We start from the raw sequence: 20,382 nt of genomic DNA on the forward strand, positions 1-20,382 counted from the left end.
ATCCAGCCCTTCATGAACTTTTTTCTAACTTTTCCAGTAATGTCCTTTGTCCAGAAGAACAGACACAGATATTCATTAGACATAACTTGAAAATCAAGTCACAAGCTAACCTTGCACCTAAACAGAAAAGTCATGAAATACTTACTTAAAATCCATCCAGAAACAACTGACCACCCACCTTCACTCCCACTGATACAAGCATTGCAATTAAAACTGTAGGGAACTCTCCTGCGACAGGCCTTCACAACATATCAAAATTTCACATCAAACACATTGGCTCACTTGCATCCAGCATCCAGGCACCTGTAGATATCTTCAATCACTCCTGGCTACATAACAAAATTCTTGGCATCTGGACTCTTGTCAACAAAAGGCCAGTCGGGAAGATCTTCCAAACCATCCAACTCATCCTTCACCTATCACCCTTGAGCACTTCTATCCTAAATATCCGAACTTACTAAAAAATGTAATAAAACAAAACATCCCATGCCATCCATGCCACCACCAATCTACACACTGCTCTGACACAACATATCCTAGATGACTAGATGGCTTCAACTAACCACAGCCCCTTCTTATTAGTTGGTTAGTATTGTCATGATAGAATAGTGTTTAAGGACTCCTTGATGAGTTCTGTTGCTATTGAACATTTCATAGGTAATCATTATTTGCAGGGAAACCAGATGATGAAGCTTTTAAAGTTGGATTGGTTCTTGTAGCACCAAAATTATTTTTACATAATTGTTGTTGTGATGTTGGGTTATGCTATATACTTATTTATTAGCCTTAGTAACTAAAGTGAGTTGCGTTATGGAAATAGATATTTTATGTATATACTTATGCAACTAATTTTGAGTTATGTGATTTATCCCCTTTATGCAAGAAATATTTGGAGAGTACTCTTTCTTACAATTGATGTTAGGATGCACTAGAATGAGCATCACTGTATATAAAGCACGGAGCTGCTAAATTATGGAATAAATCTTTGGTTGCATAATTGATGGCCATAAATAAGAAGGGCATCCTCTACAGATGCTGCTGAACAGAGATGAACAGAGGACTGGATCGAATGCAGCGAACCCAGGACACAAGAAAGTTGTGACTACCTCAAGCAAGATACACCAATGTCCCTACTGTTCTTACACCTCCAAGAAGACAACAAACCTTAAAAACCACATTCGTATTCATACCGGAGAAAGACCATACTCATGTCCTCATTGTCCTTATCGAGCTACACAAGAAAACAATATGAAGTCCCATATTCGTACTCATACAGGGGAAAAACCGTATGCTTGTAACTTTTGCCAGTACCGTGCAATAAAGATCAGTACATTGAGAAGACACATGCAAACTCATCATTACCTTGGGTGACTTGTAACATAGGTTGTATTTCATTTCTCAAAAGTTATGAAAAGTGTATATTTTTTGGTAGAGGGTACTTTTTTAAGTTTTAATGACCATTAACTGTAGATATTTTTAATTATTTATTTTTGTATGAGATTTAAGTATCAAATATTTCTTTTATTGATTGATTAACCAAAATAACTATCTTCATCTCATCTCTTGGTATATGCTATACAACACCACCTATGAGGTTTTCATGTACATAAGTTGTAAAAGGTATAAGGTATAAGTTTGTTGAGTATTCCTGGTAAATTATATGGGAGGGTATTGATTGAGAGGGTGAAGGCATGTACAGAGCATCAGATTGGGGAAGAGCAGTGTGGTTTCAGAAGTGGTAAGGATGTGTGGATCAGATGTTTGCTTTGAAGAATGTATGTGAGAAATACTTAGAAAAGCAAATGGATTTATATGTAGCATTTATGGATCTGGAGAAGGCATATGATAGAGTTGATAGAGATGCTCTGTGGAAGGTATTAAGAATATATGGTGTGGGAGGCAAGTTGTTAGAAGCAGTGAAAAGTTTTTATCGAGGATGTAAGGCATGTGTACATGTAGGAAGAGAGGAAAGTGATTGGTTCTCAGTGAATGTAGGTTTGCGGCAGGGGTGTGTGATGTCTCCATGGTTGTTTAATTTGTTTATGGATGGGGTTGTTAGGGAGGTGAATGCAAGAGTTTTGGAAAGAGGGGCAAGTATGAAGTCTGTTGTGGATGAGAGAGCTTGGGAAGTGAGTCAGTTGTTGTTTGCTGATGATACAGCGCTGGTGGCTGATTCATGTGAGAAACTGCAGAAGCTGGTGACTGAGTTTGGTAAAGTGTGTGAAAGAAGAAAGTTAAGAGTAAATGTGAATAAGAGCAAGGTTATTAGGTACAGTAGGGTTGAGGGTCAAGTCATTTGGGAGGTAAGTTTGAATGGAGAAAAACTGGAGGAAGTAAAGTGTTTTAGATATCTGGGAGTGGATCTGGCAGCGGATGAAACCATGGAAGTGGAAGTGGATCATAGGGTGGGGGAGGGGGCGAAAATTCTGGGAGCCTTGAAGAATGTGTGGAAGTCGAGAACATTATCTTGGAAAGCAAAAATGGGTATGTTTGAAGGAATAGTGGTTCCAACAATGTTGTATGGTTGCGAGGCGTGGGCTATGGATAGAGTTGTGCGGAGGAGGATGGATGTGCTGGAAATGAGATGTTTGAGGACAATGTGTGGTGTGAGGTGGTTTGATCGAGTAAGTAACGTAAGGGTAAGAGAGATGTGTGGAAATGAAAAGAGCGGGGTTGAGAGAGCAGAAGAGGGTGTTTTCAAATGGTTTGGGCACATGGAGAGAATGAGTGAGGAAAGATTGACCAAGAGGATATATGTGTCGGAGGTGGAGGGAACGAGGAGAAGTGGGAGACCAAATTGGAGGTGGAAAGATGGAGTGAAAAAGATTTTGTGTGATCGGGGCCTGAACATGCAGGAGGGTGAAAGGAGGGCAAGGAATAGAGTGAATTGAATCGATGTGGTATACCGGGGTTGACGTGATGTCAGTGGATTGAATCAGGGCATGTGAAGCGTCTGGGGTAAACCATGGAAAGCTGTGTAGGTATGTATATTTGCGTGTGTGGACGTATGTATATACATGTGTACGGGGGTGGGTTGGGCCATTTCTTTCGTCTGTTTCCTTGCGCTACCTCGCAAACGCGGGAGACAGCAGCAAAAAAAAAAAAAAAGAAAAAAAGTTATAAAATTAGCCCAGCCTCATCCTGTATAACTTTAAGCATTCATCATGTCTGCAAGTGAGATATCCATCAGAAATCCCATCTTTTCCATTGAAATTATAGATGTCTGAGTCATTGTGTTTTGCCTCATTTTGAGTACATTTGTTATATTTAGATACTGATCATGGTTCTGAACTTTGAATATAGTGGATATTGTGGATTTTCTAAGTAACAGATACTACTGACTAAAGATGCAGTATATACCTTGTCTTCCATTACACCATCATACAACAGGTTTTCGAGTTCATACCAGTCTTGTAAAAAAAGGTTTTTTCAAAGTTTCGTATGGACTTCTTAACAAATGTTGTTTAATGTTTAGGTTTTAGATTCACCAGTGTTAAAGTTTTAGTTATTCTGACATCATAAGCATAGTGCATAATTGTTCTCCATAAACATTGTGTGAGGAATATGACAATAGATATCAAGTTACACCTTTTTACTTAGTGTATGTTCTAGGAAAAGTTTTCTTATATTTCTCAGGAATAAGATAATGAACAGCAAAGTCCAGCTTTTCATTTCCTTATATTCATGGAAAATAACTAATCTTGTGTATGATTGTACCAAAAATCATATTAGATGTTTATATTTTCACTTACTGTGTAGTGTACTGTACTGTTTCCCACCCTCTAGCATTCCAGTAGTTCTATAACTCTCACACACGCGCGCGCGCGCACGCATATGCACACACACGCACACACACACACACACACACACCTCACACACACACACACACACCACTCACACACAGACATCACACCACTCACACACACACCACACACACACCCACACCCACACCCACACACACCATGCCCGTACACACCACACCCATGCCATTCCACGCCCACTGCCATGCCACGCCACGCCATGCCACGCCACACCACACATATACACACACACACACACACACACACACACACACACACACACGCACACACACAAGCTCTGTAGTGGTAATGTTGATGTACAAATCTCTAAGAAATGACAGTGATCTAGAACAATAATATGATCTCAAGATTATTACCATCTTGCAAACCAAGTAGTATGCAAAGTCTTGAAAATTATATGTTTGTTCAGCAAGTTTGAAATACCCTTGTCTGATTTTTGTGATACTACAACATTTTGAATCGTAGCAAGAGTAATATGCTTTAGGTCTGAAACTGCAATGATTCTTAAGCTGTATGGTCTTTTTTGAAATTCGATTTTTGAGCTTTGACTACAATAAAATAGTGAAGGAAGCAGTAGAACGCTCACCCTCAAGGGTGCTAAAGGCCTCATAATGGGGGATTTGTGCTTAAAGGAAATAGACCGGGAGAATTTAGATTCGCATAGAGGTAGATGGTTGTGGAAACTGGAGATCTTAGAATGTATTTGGGGAATTTTATGTGCCAGCTTTTCTCAGAGGAACTCGTACACCATTACTTCCAGACCTTATCTTCATACTTAATAACATGAAAGTAGAAAACATCAAATATGATGAAAAAAAGAATTGGCATTTAGTGCTAGTTTTTGATGTGTTGAAAATAAAACAGAGAGTATCAGAGTAAAAACAGGATTAAAAGAGGAAATGAAGTATAATTATAACTGTGCAAATTTAAACAATTTCTCTCTGGACCTCGACTTTGAATTTCCAAAAGCATAGTTTAGACCAGTACTATAGAAAGTTCTGTAAACCCTGTGAAGGGGAGGTCATAGCATGGATACTGTTAGCTGCTAATGGGGAGGAAATTTTGATAAGGAGAGAGATATGGATATATGTATAAGATTTAAAAATGCAGAAGAGCTGTGAGATGTACTCTGATGGCGATACAAGAATCACAGTAGCCAGACAGCTTTTGAAAGATAAAAGAGGGCAAGAAATGAGTACTGTAAAGGTAGGGAGGGTGGACTAGAGAGACATTGAAACGACTTTAATTGGCTAGGCAAAAAATAACTCAAAACTTTTACAAAAATTTACCATGAGTAGATGGTTTATCAGAAAACAGTTGATCAGGTGAAGAGATTCAAAGGGAAAAGTTATTGAAGAAGATACAGAAATACATGAGAAGTCAAGTAATAACCTTGGAGTGCTTACACAGTTAAGGACACAACAGCTCCAACACTAGTGAAATGGAATAGGTAAGAGGTCATACAAAGCATTGAAATTACTAAAAGAGACATGACCAGGCTATTAAGAAGTTTAGGCCTGTGTGAGGTAAATGGCCTTGATGAAATTTCTTCATACATGCTAAAGAAATTTGTAGGTACACGTGACAGGCTTCTCCAATTCTTCTGTATGTTTATAAAGTAAGGAGTAGTGCCAAGGGATTGGAAAGAAAGGTTGAGACATTGCAATGAGCTGTAGACCATTTCCTTTAACTACTGTGGTCTGGAAAACACTGGAAAAACTGATTAGAAAGCAGATGGATGACTGTTTGCAAAGGAGAAACTACTCAAGTATGGGGGTACATGGATTCATGGAAAGGCAGGTCTTGTCTAACAAATTTCTTAGACTTTTTCGATGGGGTGAGCCCCATTGTAGACTAGAGAAGTGAATGTTTAGACTGTTCGGGGGCTGCTAGGTGGCATTTAACACTGTACTGCATAGGGCTTTGCTGAAGAAGTTGGATTTTCAAGCAGGAACAAGGGAGAGACTCTTTCATTTGATAAAAAATTCCCCTAGGGTAAGGGAACAAAACACACAAGTCACAAGAGCATTCTAAAAATGGGAAGGGGTCTTTGTCTTTGTAAATGAGTTGTAAAAAGGATTGGACTCATACCCAAACTTGTTCATGGATGATGCCAAGATCATGAGTGCAGGAAATAATGATAAGGGACCTAGACAGATTCTAACTGATCCAATAAGTGTTTGGTGTTATTCTACCCTAGTGTGTGCAGAGTAATAAAGGTTAAAAATGGTGAAAGAAGGCCAAGAAACAGTTACTAGACTGTAAGCAGAGAAATAAAAGAACTTAGAAGAATGAGGAAGTACAGACACATCACCAGGTTAAGGCCACTCAAGGTAAATTAGATATGGAGATGTGTATCCACAGGTACTTAAGTGGGCAGAGAAACTTACCAAAATGAAATTCAAAAGGGACTTTGTCAAGGGTCTCAAGAGACTCAGGGAGGAGAGACAGCCAAAAAGAACTGGCAAAAGGCAAGAAACGAGGAATCAGATCAATTAGGAAGGAGGAACAACATTCCCACTTCACCCAAGAAGGCCAGAATTAACTAGTAGCAAGTGCCTTAGGTTGAGAGTTTTGTATACATATGCAGATGACCTAGTAGTTGATGGAAAGGCATTGGAGACGTAGTATGGCAAGGAATGCAAAAGGAATGAATTGTGGAATGGTAGAATAGGTGAAATGTAATACTTTGATGTGGTTTGGGCATGTGGAAATAATGCAAGAGTGGGAGTTTACAAGGAGAGTGTATGATAGTACAATTAAAGGGTTTGATGTGAGTGGAAGGCCACCTGTGACATGGGCAAATAGATGATGGAGGAATACTGGAGGGAGAGAAATGGTGAAGAAAATTTTGCTGTGGCCACCCCTTGATGGAAGTTCTCAGAGGGAATAGGCCTCAAGAGATATAGACAGGTAGATATAGATACAATATGGGAACTGTGGAGACAAACCTCATGAGTGAATGTAAATCTAACCAAATCTGTCCAGAGGTACACATCTGCATGGTGAATCAGAAAATAAAGAGGGTTTCTCAAGAATGACAGACTGAGGGAAGAGAGAGGGCTAAAGAGAACTGGTAAAAGGCAAGAAACAGGAGCCAGATCAATTCAGGAGGAGAACAACAGTCCCACCTCTAGCCCAAGGAGGCCAGAATTAACTAGTAGCAAGTGCCTTAGGTTGACTGCTCTGTATACATATGCAGATGACCTAGTATTGATGGAAAGGAATTGGAATTTAGAGACCATTTACATGATTGATACTCTTGCATTGTGGGAACTGTGGAGACAGACCTCATGAATGAACTTAAGTCTAATTTGTCCAAAGGGTTAAGCAACTGTAAGGTGAAACAGAAAATATAGTCACAAGTGCAAAAAGATTGTATAAAGACAGTTGCAGACCACAAGAAGGGGATATAAGTCTTGATATGGAAACTGATAGAAATGACATGATCAGGCTAATAAAATAACTGTACCCATACAAGGACCATGGTCCTCATGAAGTCTTTATGTACGTGCTGAAAGAATATGTGGAAACTATTAGCAGACCCCTAGAAATATTGTTCAGTAAGATATTAGACTAGTGTTTCCTAATCTTTTTTAGTTGGTTTACCCATTGCCTCAGTGTAAGGCATTATGTATCTCCTCAGTGATTACATTTTTTTAATGAAATAGTTTTTTTTATTTTTTTTTTTATTTTCTCATTCATATTTCCCATTTCCTGCATTAGCAAGGAAACACTAGGAACAGATGAAGAAATGGCCTGAAATTGCTCACATCTATTCTCTTGCCATTGTGTGCAATGCACTGAAAGCACAACCCCTTATCCACAACCAGGCACCATAGACCTTTCCATATTTTCCCTGACACATCATATGCCCTTGTTCAGTCCATTGACAGCATGTTTCCCCCTGTACACCTTGGTTCGCTCTGTTGCATGCATGCCTTACATCTTCCTCCATGTTTGGACCCTGAGTGCTCAAAACCCTTTCCACTTCATCCATCCATCTCCAGTTTGGTCTCCTCTTCTCCATGTTTCCCAGCTTCTGATGCATATATCCTCTTTGTTAGCCTCTCCTCACTCATTCTCTCCATATTTCCAAACCATTCATCACACCCCCTACAGCTTTCTTGACAACATTCATCTTACCCTGTCATTTCTTACTCGATCAACCCTCTTCACACCATACATTGTCCTTAGGTATTTAATTTCCAGCACATTCACTCTCTTCTGTAGCCTAAACTTTGCATTCATACAACACTGTCAGTACTTCAGTATGTTCAAACATGCCCATTACCACCTTCTAATTTTTCTGTGACGTATTCCTCAGTGCTCTCAGGACCTTCACCCCCTTACCCATTCTGTGACTCACTTACATCCCAAATTTCCATTTGCTGCCATATCCACTGCCAGGTATCTAAGTCATTTCACTTCCTCTGAAGTTTCTTCATTCAGATTTTCTTCCCAACTCACATGTTTCTTTCCAATGCCAAACCTAGTACGGTAACTTTCCTTTTATTCATATTTACTCACAATTTTCTCCTTTCACTCACACCCAAACTCAGAAACCAATTTACCCAGTTTCTCACTTGAATCTGCCACCAGTGCCAAATCATCAGCAAACAGTAACTGTCTTGCCTACCAAGCACCTCTGCTTCTGCCAGACTGTAGACCTACCCATCGCCCCAAAACTCTTGCATTCACTTCTCTCACCACCCCATCCAAAAACAGATTGAATAGCCATGGTTGAAAAGCCATGGCCTCATTTGCTGTAGATCTACCTTCACCCTTCACCTAGAAAGACTCACCTTTCTCTCAGCTTGATTGCATACGTTTTACTCTCTTTATTACTGATGAGTGAAACAGTGCTCCTATCTTACTTTTGTTATGGTAAAAATACAAAGTCTTTCTTTTCTGCTGGTGGTCCCATTGGTACGAGTTCATCAACCAAAACATCAAAATTTTTATTGTGTACACTTTTGGAATGCCAATTTCATCATGCTTTGACTTATGTTAGAACAAATACATTGTACAGGTATTGTTCAGAAGCTTAAATACAGTTGTATTTTGGTGGAACTTGTTGTCCGCAGAGTAGTGTGCTCCACCTTTGCTACCTCCATAGGAGCATTGCTTTTTTAAAAAGAATGCCTCCCCTGTCTACAGGCATGTTGTTTTCTTAATCTATAGTTCTGCATTAGTAAATCAAATAAACATTGTTCTATAACATTATGGTAGTTTTCAGTAAGCTTTCAAGGATGAACATTGGCCATATTTTGTCAGTACTCCCATAACCACTTCACTTACATATAAATCATCATATGCTCTTGCTGTCTGCAGAATGGTGCATGCTACCCTTGCCTCTTGCAAGGAACACAGCTTTCCCCAAAGGAACATTGTTTCTTCCCCAGCTAGGAATCAGTTGTTTCCTTTGTTGACAGGCATTTCTTCTTTATTTTTTTTCCCTTAGGTAACCCTCATTTTGGCTGAGTAACACAAGAGAGGTGCAACTGATGCTGGTACACTTAGAAAGCATTGAAGCCAAAACCAATCAGTGAAATTTGGCATAATAAAGTGGTCAGAGCAAGGTGAAACTCCACTGTAAATTGGGCCTTCGTTGGGCCTTAACAATTTTATGATTAGGACAGTCCTCAAGCTAGAGATATGAATTTTTGTGCAGTTTACCATAATTACTTGATAGTGAAGCAGTGTCATTACTGAGATGGAGGAACATTTGACAATATGGCTTGTGGAACAGCACCAGCTTCATATCCCAGGTAATCTTATGCTGATTCAGGAGAAGGTTGAAAGTTTGTAATCTAGATTTTTTTGTTCCATTGATAAATCAACAATCCTAGTCCTCTGATCGCTGGGCTGCAGAAGTTAGGGAACTGTAACTTGTATCAGTCTGTATAGTGTGGTTGGATAGCCCACCTACATTTAAGGGCCCAAAGGGTTTCTAGTAATATTATTGATAGTAAGTCACTTGGTCACCTTTTGTAACATGTTACATCCATTTTGTTATAGACTCTTCCAAGCTCATGCAGGATCATCTTTCTCAATAGAAGAGCATCCCCTTTTGAAGGAGGGACCCAGTTTGGTATCAGTGGGTGTAGGTGACCTGCAGAGCAGCGCTATCTGAGGTGCTCACCATTGGAGCTAACATTACCATAGCAACTTGCTGACACGTATCCACTTTGGGTATAGCCAGAGTAGCTGAGAATAACAAATCACAATGTAATGTAGAATGATGCAGCTTGTTTAGCAGGCAAGTATGATCATACACAAATCAGTGGCAACTTATAAGAAACAAGACAGAACTGAAGTGCAAACTGCTGCCAATAGAAGCTATAATCCTGTAAAGGCAGGAGGGGATGCTGCTACTCTGTATCAGAGTGGTTCTTAGTACACTTTGATACAATGAATCCCTAAGCATGGTGAGTTAAGTTAAAGGATCATGTGTTGGAGTCACTGGTTACACATTCAGCATAAATGGTAATGGTACATAAAGATTTAAAGACCTCTGATGCACTAAGATCTATAGGCCAATGTGATACAGTTGGAGATGACTTTTAGAATTAAGCCATCCTAAGAGGGTTAAAGGGCATTTAGCATCTTGAGATGGCCAAAAAATTAGCCACCTGGGGAAAATGTTTGTGTATTATTTGCTGCATTCATTGCCAAAACTGTGGATTATTTTTTTAATGGGGAGGGGCATGATTATAATGTATAACATATGATAAGGCTCCAAAGCTGTAGAAGGAACCTCATATCTCAGAGTATTCTACGTTGTTTATACATACCTGGTAAAGTCTTCAGGCATCTTCTCCTCTCACAGCCTGGGCTGTGCTTAGGCTGAGTTGAATCATTGGTTGAGCAAGCTGTTGGATGCTACAGCCCACAGGCCTACATACCCCCTATAGCCTAGTTGGTTTGGTACACCTTGTAGATACTTGTCAAGGGCTCTCTTAGATTTCTCTGTCATAAAAGAAATAAATAGATACATAGATAACGGTTTATTGGATTTAGACATGATACTTTGTTGAGGTATTACAGATATCACAGAACTGGGAGGTTATGATAGTTATTAAATAACTAATACTGCAAGAGCTTAAGGTTAGGGTGAGCTGGATATTTCCACACTAGATCAGCATATGGATGAGGTACAATTGAATAGCCAGGGTGGCAGGTATGCAGGGGTGTTTGCAGAGTAAATGATATGGTTTATACATTATGAACTTGACAGAACGTTTAAGCGATGAAAACTGAGCTGTTTATTTTTATGGCTATGTATCTTCATAAACTGTTTTTGAAGGTCACAGTGGTAGGTATAGGACTGTTCATATATATGTCTTTATGAGCTGTGATTGGAGCATTTGGTTGTGGCGACAAAGACAGTCTATGATAGAGTGGCATCAAGGAAGAGGAGGTATTTGTGATGGGGGGTTTGAGCAGTGTATTGCCAAACTGCTGTGTGAGCTGCTAGTGTTGGTTGGAGAGGGTGGACAGGTTCAGTGACATGAAGGCCTCTTGGTAATTAGTGGATGATTCTGCATGCCCTTTTCTGCTCTCTTTCTAGTTGGTCCCTCAGTTTATCTGTTAGTGAGGAGGACCAACCTGGGGAGGCATACATGATCTTAGGTAGAATGAAGATGATACAGATATTCCTGAGCTCAACTGTTGAGACACCTAGTGATTTCAGTTGGTGGAGAATGTAGAGAAGGTATGAGGAAGATTTGATGATAGTGCTTACATGACTCTTCCAGTTTAAACCATCTTCAATAGTGACACCACAAAGTTTGAAATCTCTGACTTCCTGGAGAATGTCAGGGCCTAGTGTGATGTAAGGGAGCAGGATATTGTCGGAACCTTGGTGAATGTGATGCATTGCAGTCATGGTGTGATTCAGGTTGACGTCGATGGCTGTAGTCTACTCATGAAGGTTGTTGATGTGCTGAAGGGTACTGAAGGCAGGAGAGTTGTTAGTGATGCAAAAGGTGGAGTCATTTACTTACTTCCAGTTGTGGTTTGAGTCCTTAAAAGCTTCATTGATATGGATGAAGAAGCAGAGCGGCCCCATCTCAGTGCCCAGTGGTACACCACATTTTGAGGGTAGTGACTTCGATGTATCTCCCCTACAGCGGATGGTCTGGTATTACCTGGTCGGGAAATCTGCCAGCATGAGGTGAGACACCCGTTTAATCCCAGGTCAATGGCTTTCTTCATGATGATGTTATAGCTTACCAAGTTAAAAGCTTTATTTAGATCTATGAAGGTGAGTGCCACCAAGGTCTTGTGTTTCTCCAAATTGCAGTAAATGAAGTCTAGGAGGCTGACAAGACGATGATTGGTAGAGAAAGACTTCATGTTAAACTGCTGAGGTTTTACTGAATTAGTAATGTCAGCACAGGCTCAGTCAGTGACAGAACTTTCACAAGTGAGACTGGGATTTGGAGTAATTGCAACAGGGGTTGGAGGATTTGGGTAGAGGAGTGACATACATTATCTTCTAAGCTGTGGGGCATTTAGATTTTTTTGGCGTGTAGCATTAATTACAGCAGTTAGTGGTGTAGCTGATTCATTGGAGAATTCCTTGTACAGTTTCATTGGAAGACCTGTTGGTGTAGTAGAGTGTTGTTTCAAGGCTCTGAAAACACTTAGATACTTGAAATTCATTTGCTGTGTTTGAGGGGGATGGGATTAGTAGGTGCGCTGGGAGAGAGCTGTTGTCGAGTTGTGGTACTTCTTGGCAAAGATTGGCACAGTGGTTGTTATTATGGTGTGCAGCCTCGTCATTGCTAAGCTGGTCTACACAAGGGAAAGGGGAGAGCTGTCACTGGTCACAGCCAGTTAGTTTTTTTTCTCTCAAACCGCTGACCAATTTTGGCCTGCTTTTTTGGCCTGTTCCTTGTTTGGATAATAGGTTGTCCTTGTTGTTTGTATTTCACTTTGCACTTTGTTGCAGATTTGCTTGTCGAGGTCATTAGTGCTGCTGCTGAATGGATGATTTCATTGTTGCATAGGCTTCTTAATGTGGTGAGTGATTCAGGAAGTGTCAGCTGTTTGTAAAAAGTGTTGTAGGCCTGGCTACAGGTTTCATGATTCTTCTCCCACATGATGTTCTCATTCTTACTGGTCATCTCATTCCAGTAATGTTTTGTTACCCACCAACCGAAAATCCTTTTTGCTGAGTCAGTAAATGGCCAATAAGTTTTGGTGTCTGCTCACTTGTGTTAGGAGATGGTTAGGGGCAGAGGATCACAACACTGATAAATGAGTACTGTGTCTGAGAGAGGAAAGGTTTGGGTGATAGGTAATTGCCAGCCATGTCAGTAAGAATCAGGTCAAGAGTGTTTTGACCATGCATGAGGATGTGAACCATCTGAGATAACACCTCCAGACCCTCAGGCACATTTACTGTCAGCTTCCTCATGCTTTGATATAAGAAGGTGGTAGAAGAGTTTGTAGTCACTCAGGATATCAATTTCAGGAGTAATCTGCCAGGCTTTTGCTATTGCTATGACCAGGCTGTGAACTTGATCTAGTGGTGATGCTAGTCCTCCATTTTGTTGGGGAGGGAATTGACATTTGATAGCAACAGGGTTGGTAGGTTGTATTAATTCTTTGGAACTTGAAATGTTTCAATAGTTTAATTTCAGTTACTGGTCTGCATCCATTTCTCTTGGTAATTAATGTTTCAACTGCTTTCCCATGCTAATACCTGCACTTACCTCTGGCAAGAAATACATTTAACGATTTTGACGTCTCACAAACACTGGTAACGGGATAGCCATTACCCTCCAGTTAATGGGGATGAGTGGTGGTGTATTTTAATGTCATAGTGGTGTTTATGTTACTTGATCACATCTTTGACTTTGTGACTATAGGCAGTACAGGAAGCATTATCACTGAGTTGTTATTCACTTTACTGTAAAGTTATCTAAATCTCTCCTTATAATATTCCTTGGAATTTGATATTCTTGTGCAAAGTCAGAGGTCCAATCAAATGTAATGCAAATATTGGGGGGCAGCACGATCACATTGACGTTTGGTAGCTCAGGAGTGCCACAAACACATGTCTGTCCGCCTTTAGTGTTTGTCTTTATATTATGTTGCGCATTGCATGGTGTTTTTGACGATAGCAGACAAGACTTTGAAGAGCCTTGGGCCCCAGATATTTTAGGTGTTCTCTCTTTTTTGCATGTCTTACCTTTGGATTTTATAGGTAGTATTTTACAGCTGTCCATACTAGTTGTGCCAGTATGATATTTTTCCTGCATGTTGGTTGGGAACCATACTTTTAAGGATTTTCTCAGAATAGATGATGATATATCTCTCCTGTCTGTGCTCCAGGGAGTATAGCCACAGAAATTTCTGCCATTTCTAGTAATTTGGTTCTTTTACCACATTAATATGGCCATGTGAAAGCTCTCTTAGACATTTTAATTCTGTAGTTTCACCTGCCGTGTCGAGTGATCTTATAACACAGCCAATTTCAGTCTGTGAAAGATTTAATGCTTTGTGTGATATCATCATTGGTTTTTCTTCTCATGAAAGTCCTGAGAATCTATCCCACCATCCTTCTATTGTTTTGTTGTGTTTGATAAAGATTAGGTTGTTAGACGAGGCATTTCAGTTTATTTGACTGATTTATGATAGCATCTTTACCTCACCAGTTTTCTTATTGTTTTTGATTTCTTTACTTTTCCCCATACCAGAAGCATCATTGAAAAGCATGTTGTTCTCAGTTTTCCAGTGAGAGACTGTATTTATGTTGCTGTGTAGCCTTTCAACATCCTCTTTTGTTGTGATTCTTATACTTATTCTCATATTATCTTCAAAGGATATGAAACTGCAGCTCATGCTTGCGTCAGTCATTTATAAGAATGAGGAACAGGAGGGATGCTAGTACAGTTCGTTGGGAACAGCTTTTTATCACGGAAGCACTGGAGGTGGCATGGTCGGCAACTGCATGTGATCTTTTAGTTAAAAAGTTGTATATCCATATCCTAATTTTACAGGTATTCCCATCTTTTGCATTTTATATACAGTGATGCCACGGTCACATTTGTCAAATGCTGTAGCAAATTCAATAGTCCTGTCATAATGATCAAACAACTGAGAGAGGCAAGATCTTTCCACCTTGAAACCAAGTTGTCCTGGGTTATTTAGATTGTTTAGTTGCATAAATTCAGTCATTTTGCCTCTTAAGACTCTTGAAGATTTTACTAAAGTGCAGTGTTAATGCTACTGGTTGATAGTTTTTTGGGATTCTTTGCTTTCTTTATTTTTGATGTGCTGATCTCATGGTGAAAGAAAACATAGTTCTAGCAAAGTGCAAACATAAAACCTTGTTTTCTTGTAAACGTATTATTGTACCTTTAGATGCATATAACTTTATAGTTATAGTCTGATTTTTATCATTTTTGTTCTATTACGATTGTCATTTATAAACTAACCTCTTAATAGAATTATCTGTCCACCCTTGTACAACCCCCCCTTTTTTCCAAGTTATATAAAAACAATGAGAATTTAGCAGTATAACGGTGAATGTAGCAATCTGAAGTCCACAGAAAACTTTTGTAACATCAGTAGTATGTGAACAGTGTTGTTACAAAGCTTGTTCTATCCTTTTTTTTTTTTTCCTAAATATCGATGGAATGAGCATTATTTTGAATTCTGTTATAATCTCTATAATATGTATATATACTTCATGATTAATATATGGAATGAAACAATATTATATATACTTAGGGAAATTTTGGCTATGGCTTCAACATATATATACAAACTATGTTCTACCTCCCTATTTCATGCCAGGAAGGAAGCTGAAGGCATTCTACACCAATTATACTCTCTAACCATGTCCCAACCCAGAATATAGCTTTGAAATTGTGTCAGAAAATCTCATTTCATAAATAAACAGGGGTAAAATTTATCCAGGAGCCATATATATGTATATATATGACTGAGCGAGATAGCTTCAGTAACAGACGGGCAACGGTCTCTTTTGCACACTTCCACAGTGGACTCCACGCTCTTACTGTCATGTATCATACACCAGAACCAAAGCCGACCATCCACAGCTTATATATATAAGTGTGTGGAAGAAGAAAGTTAAGAGTAAATGTGAATAAGAGCAAGGTTATTAGGTACAGTAGGGTTGAGGGTCAAGTCAATTGGGAGGTGAGTTTGAATGGAAAAAAACTGGAGGAAGTGAAGTGTTTTAGATATCTGGGAGTGGATCTGGCAGCGGATGGAACCATGGAAGCGGAAGTGGATCATAGGGTGGGGGAGGGGGCGAAAATTCTGGGGGCCTTGAAGAATGTGTGGAAGTCGAGAACATTATCTCGGAAAGCAAAAATGGGTATGTTTGAAGGAATAGTGGTTCCGACAATGTTGTATGGTTGCAAGGCGTGGGCTATGGATAGAGTTGTGCGCAGGAGGATGGATGTGCTGGAAATGAGATGTTTGAGGACAATGTGTGGTGTGAGGTGGTTTGATCGAGTGAGTAACGTAAGGGTAAGAGAGATGTGTGGAAATAAAAAGAGCGTGGTTGAGAGAGCAGAAGAGGGTGTTTTGAAGTGGTTTGGGCACATGGAGAGAATAAGTGAGGAAAGATTGACCAAGAGGATATATATGTCGGAGGTGGAGGGAACGAGGAGAAGAGGGAGACCAAATTGGAGGTGGAAAGATGGAGTGAAAAAGATTTTGTGTGATCGGGGCCTGAACATGCAGGAGGGTGAAAGGAGGGCAAGGAATAGAGTGAATTGGAGCGATGTGGTATACCGGGGTTGACGTGCTGTCAGTGGATTGAATCAAGGCATGTAAAGCGTCTGGGGTAAACCATGGAAAGCTGTGTAGGTATGTATATTTGCGTGTGTGGACGTATGTATATACATGTGTATGGGGGGGGGTTGGGCCATTTCTTTCGTCTGTTTCCTTGCGCTACCTCGCAAACGCGGGAGACAGCGACAAAGTATAATAAATAAATAAATAAATATATATATATATATATATATATATATATATATATATATATATATATATATATATATATATATATATATATTATCCCTGGGGATAGGGGAGAAAGAATACTTCCCACGTATTCCCTGCGTGTCGTAGAAGGCGACTAAAAGGGAAGGGAGCGGGGGTCTGGAAATCCTCCCCTCTCTTTTTTTTTTTTTTTTTCTTTCTTTTTTTTTTTTTCTTTTTTTTTTAATTTTCCAAAAGAAGGAACAGAGAAGAGGGCCAGGTAAGGAGATTTCCTCAAAGGCCCAGTCCTCTGTTCTTAACGCTACCTCGCTGTCGCGGGAAATGGCGGATAGTATGAAAAAAAAAAAATATATATATATATATATATATATATATATATATATATATATATATATATATATATATATATATATATATATAGTGCAAGGAAACAGACGAAAGAAATGGCCCAACCCACCCCCATACACATGTATATACATACACGTCCACACACGCAAATATACATACCTACACAGCTTTCCATGGTTTACCCCAGACGCTTCGCATGCCCTGATTCAACCCACTGACAGCACGTCAACCCCGGTATACCACATGGATCCAATTAATCTATTCCTTGCCCTCCTTTCACCCTCCTGCATGTTCAGGCCCTGATCACACAAAATCTTTTTCACTTCATCTTTCCACCTCCAATTTGGTCTCCCACTTCTCCTCGTTCCCTCCACCTCCGACACATATATCCTCTTGGTCAATCTTTCCTCACTCATTCTCTCCATGTGCCCAAACCATTTCAAAACACCCTCTTCTGCTCTCTCAACCACGCTCTTTTTATTTCCACACATCTCTCTTACCCTTACGTTACTTACTCGATCAAACCACCTCACACCACACATTGTCCTCAAACATCTCATTTCCAGCACATCCATCCTCCTGCGCACAACTCTGTCCATAGCCCACGCCTCGCAACCATACAACATTGTTGGAACCACTATTCCTTCAAACATAGCCATTTTTGCTTTCCGAGATAATGTTCTCGACTTCCACACATTCTTCAAGGCTCCCAGAATTTTCGCCCCCTCCCCCATCCTATGATCCACTTCCACTTCCATGGTTCCATCCGCTGCCAGATCCACTCCCAGGTATCTAAAACACTTTACTTCCTCCAGTTTTTCTCCATTCAAACTTACCTCCCAATTGACTTGACCCTCAACCCTACTGTACCTAATAACCTTGCTCTTATTCACATTTACTCTTAACTTTCTTCTTTCACACACTTTACCAAACTCAGTCACCAGCTTCTGCAGTTTCTCACATGAATCAGCCACCAGCGCTGTATCATCAGCGATCAACAACTGACTCACTTCCCAAGCTCTCTCTTCCCCAACAGACTTCATACTTGCCCCTCTTTCCAAAACTCTTGCATTCACCTCCCTAACAACCCCATCCATAAACAAATTAAACAACCATGGAGACATCACACACCCCTGCCGCATTCACTGAGAACCGATGACTTTCCTCTCTTCCTACACGTACACATGCCTTACATCCTTGATAAAAACTTTTCACTGCTTCTAACAACTTTCCTCCCACACCATATATTCTTAATACCTCCCACAGAGCATCTCTATCAACTCTATCATATGCCTTCTCCAGATCCATAAATGCTACATACAAATCCATTTGCTTTTCTAAGTATTTCTCACATACATTCTTCAAAGCAAACACCTGATCCACACATCCTCTACCACTTCTGAAACCACACTGCTCTTCCCCAATCTGATGCTCTGTACATGCCTTCACCCTCTCAATCAATACCCTCCCATATAATTTACCAGGAATACTCAGCAAACTTATACCTCTGTAATTTGAGCACTCACTCTTATCCCCTTTGCCTTTGTACAATGGCACTATGCACGCATTCCGCCAATCCTCAGGCACCTCACCATGAGTCATACATACATTAAATAACCTTACCAACCAGTCAGTAATATATATATATATATATATATATATATATATATATATATATATATTATCCCTGGGGATAGGGGAGAAAGAATACTTCCCACGTATTCCCTGCGTGTCGTAGAAGGCGACTAAAAGGGGAGGGAGCGGGGGGCTGGAAATCCTCCCCTCTTGTTTTTTTTTTAATTTTCGAAAAGAAGGAACAGAGAAGGGGGCCAGGTGAGGATATTCCCTTAGAGGCCCAGTCCTCTGTTCTTAACGCTACCTTGCTAACGCGGGAAATGGCGAATAGTTTGAAAGAAAGAAAAAAAAAAAAATATATATATATATATATATATATATATATATATATATATATATATATATATATATATGTTTTGAAATGGTTTGGGCTCGTGGAGAGAATGAGTGAGGAAAGATTGACCAAGAGGATGTATGTGTGGGAGGTGGAGGGAACGAGGAGAAGTGGGAGACCAAATTGGAGGTGGAAAGATGGAGTGAAAAAGATTTTGAGTGATCGGGGCCTGAACATGCAGGAAGGTGAAAGGCAGGCAAGGAATAGAGTGAATTGGATCATTGTGGTATATCGGGGTCGACTTTCTGTCAATGGATTGAATCAGGGCATGTGAAGCGTCTGGGGTGGGCCGTGGAAGGCTCTGTGGGGCCTGGATGTGGAGAGGGAGCTGTGGTTTCGGGCATTATTACATGACAGCTGGAGACTGAGTGTGAACAAATGGGGCCTTTGTTGTCTTTTCCTAGCGCTACCTCACACACATGAGGGGGGAGGGGGATGTTATTCTGTGTGTGGCGGGGTGGCGATGGGAATGAGTAGGGGCAGACAGTGTGAATTATGTACATGTGTATGTGTGTGTGTGTCTGTGTGTGTATATATATGTGTACATTGAGATGTATAGGTATGTATAATTGCGTGTGGACGTGTATGTATATACATGTGTATGGGGATGGGTTGGGCCATTTCTTTCGTCTGTTTCCTTGCGCTACCTCGCAAACACGGGAGACAGCAAGAAAGCAAAATAAAAAATAACATAAATAGGGGATAGGGGAGAAAGAATACTTCCCACGTCTTCCCTGCGTGTTGTAGAAGGCGACTAAAAGGGGAGGGAGTGGGTGGCTGGAAATCCTCCCCTCTCGTTTTTTTTTTAATTTTCTAAAAGAAGGAACAGAGGGGGGGGCCAAGTGAGGATTTTCACTCTAAGGCCCAGTCCTCTGTTCTTAACGCTACCTCGCAAATGCGGGAAATGGTGAACCGTATGAAAAAAAAAATATATATATATATATATATATATATATATATATATATACATGTGTATGGGGGTGGGTTGGGCCATTTCTTTCGTCTGTTTCCTTGTGCTTCCTCGCAAACGCGGGAGACCGACAAAAAAAAAAATATATATATATATATATATATATATATATATATATATATATATATATATATATATATATATATATATATATTTTTTTTTGTCGGTCTCCCGCGTTTGCGAGGAAGCACAAGGAAACAGACGAAAGAAATGGCCCAACCCACCCCCATACACATGTATATACATACGTCCACACACGCAAATATACATACCTACACAGC

The 20,382-nt window shown here is 40.0% G+C and overlaps 1 protein-coding gene across 18 annotated transcripts in view; it reads left to right on the forward strand.

Moving 5' to 3' along the window:
• LOC139755950 (uncharacterized) overlaps positions 1-20,382 on the forward strand; it is a 1,365,710-nt gene that overhangs the window by 998,188 nt on the left and 347,140 nt on the right. The window contains exon 7 of one of the 18 annotated variants that reach the window (XM_071674752.1): positions 1,033-16,064. The exons of the other annotated variants lie outside the window; for them this stretch is intronic. Coding sequence (XP_071530853.1) covers positions 1,033-1,371 — 339 coding nt within the window. The 3' untranslated portion in view covers positions 1,372-16,064. Of the gene's footprint in view, positions 1-1,032; positions 16,065-20,382 lie in introns of those variants that run through there. 18 annotated transcript variants of the gene reach the window in all.

Source organism: Panulirus ornatus, chromosome 20 (assembly GCF_036320965.1).
Source record: "Panulirus ornatus isolate Po-2019 chromosome 20, ASM3632096v1, whole genome shotgun sequence".
In the NCBI taxonomy this organism is placed as follows: Eukaryota; Metazoa; Arthropoda; class Malacostraca; order Decapoda; family Palinuridae; genus Panulirus; species Panulirus ornatus.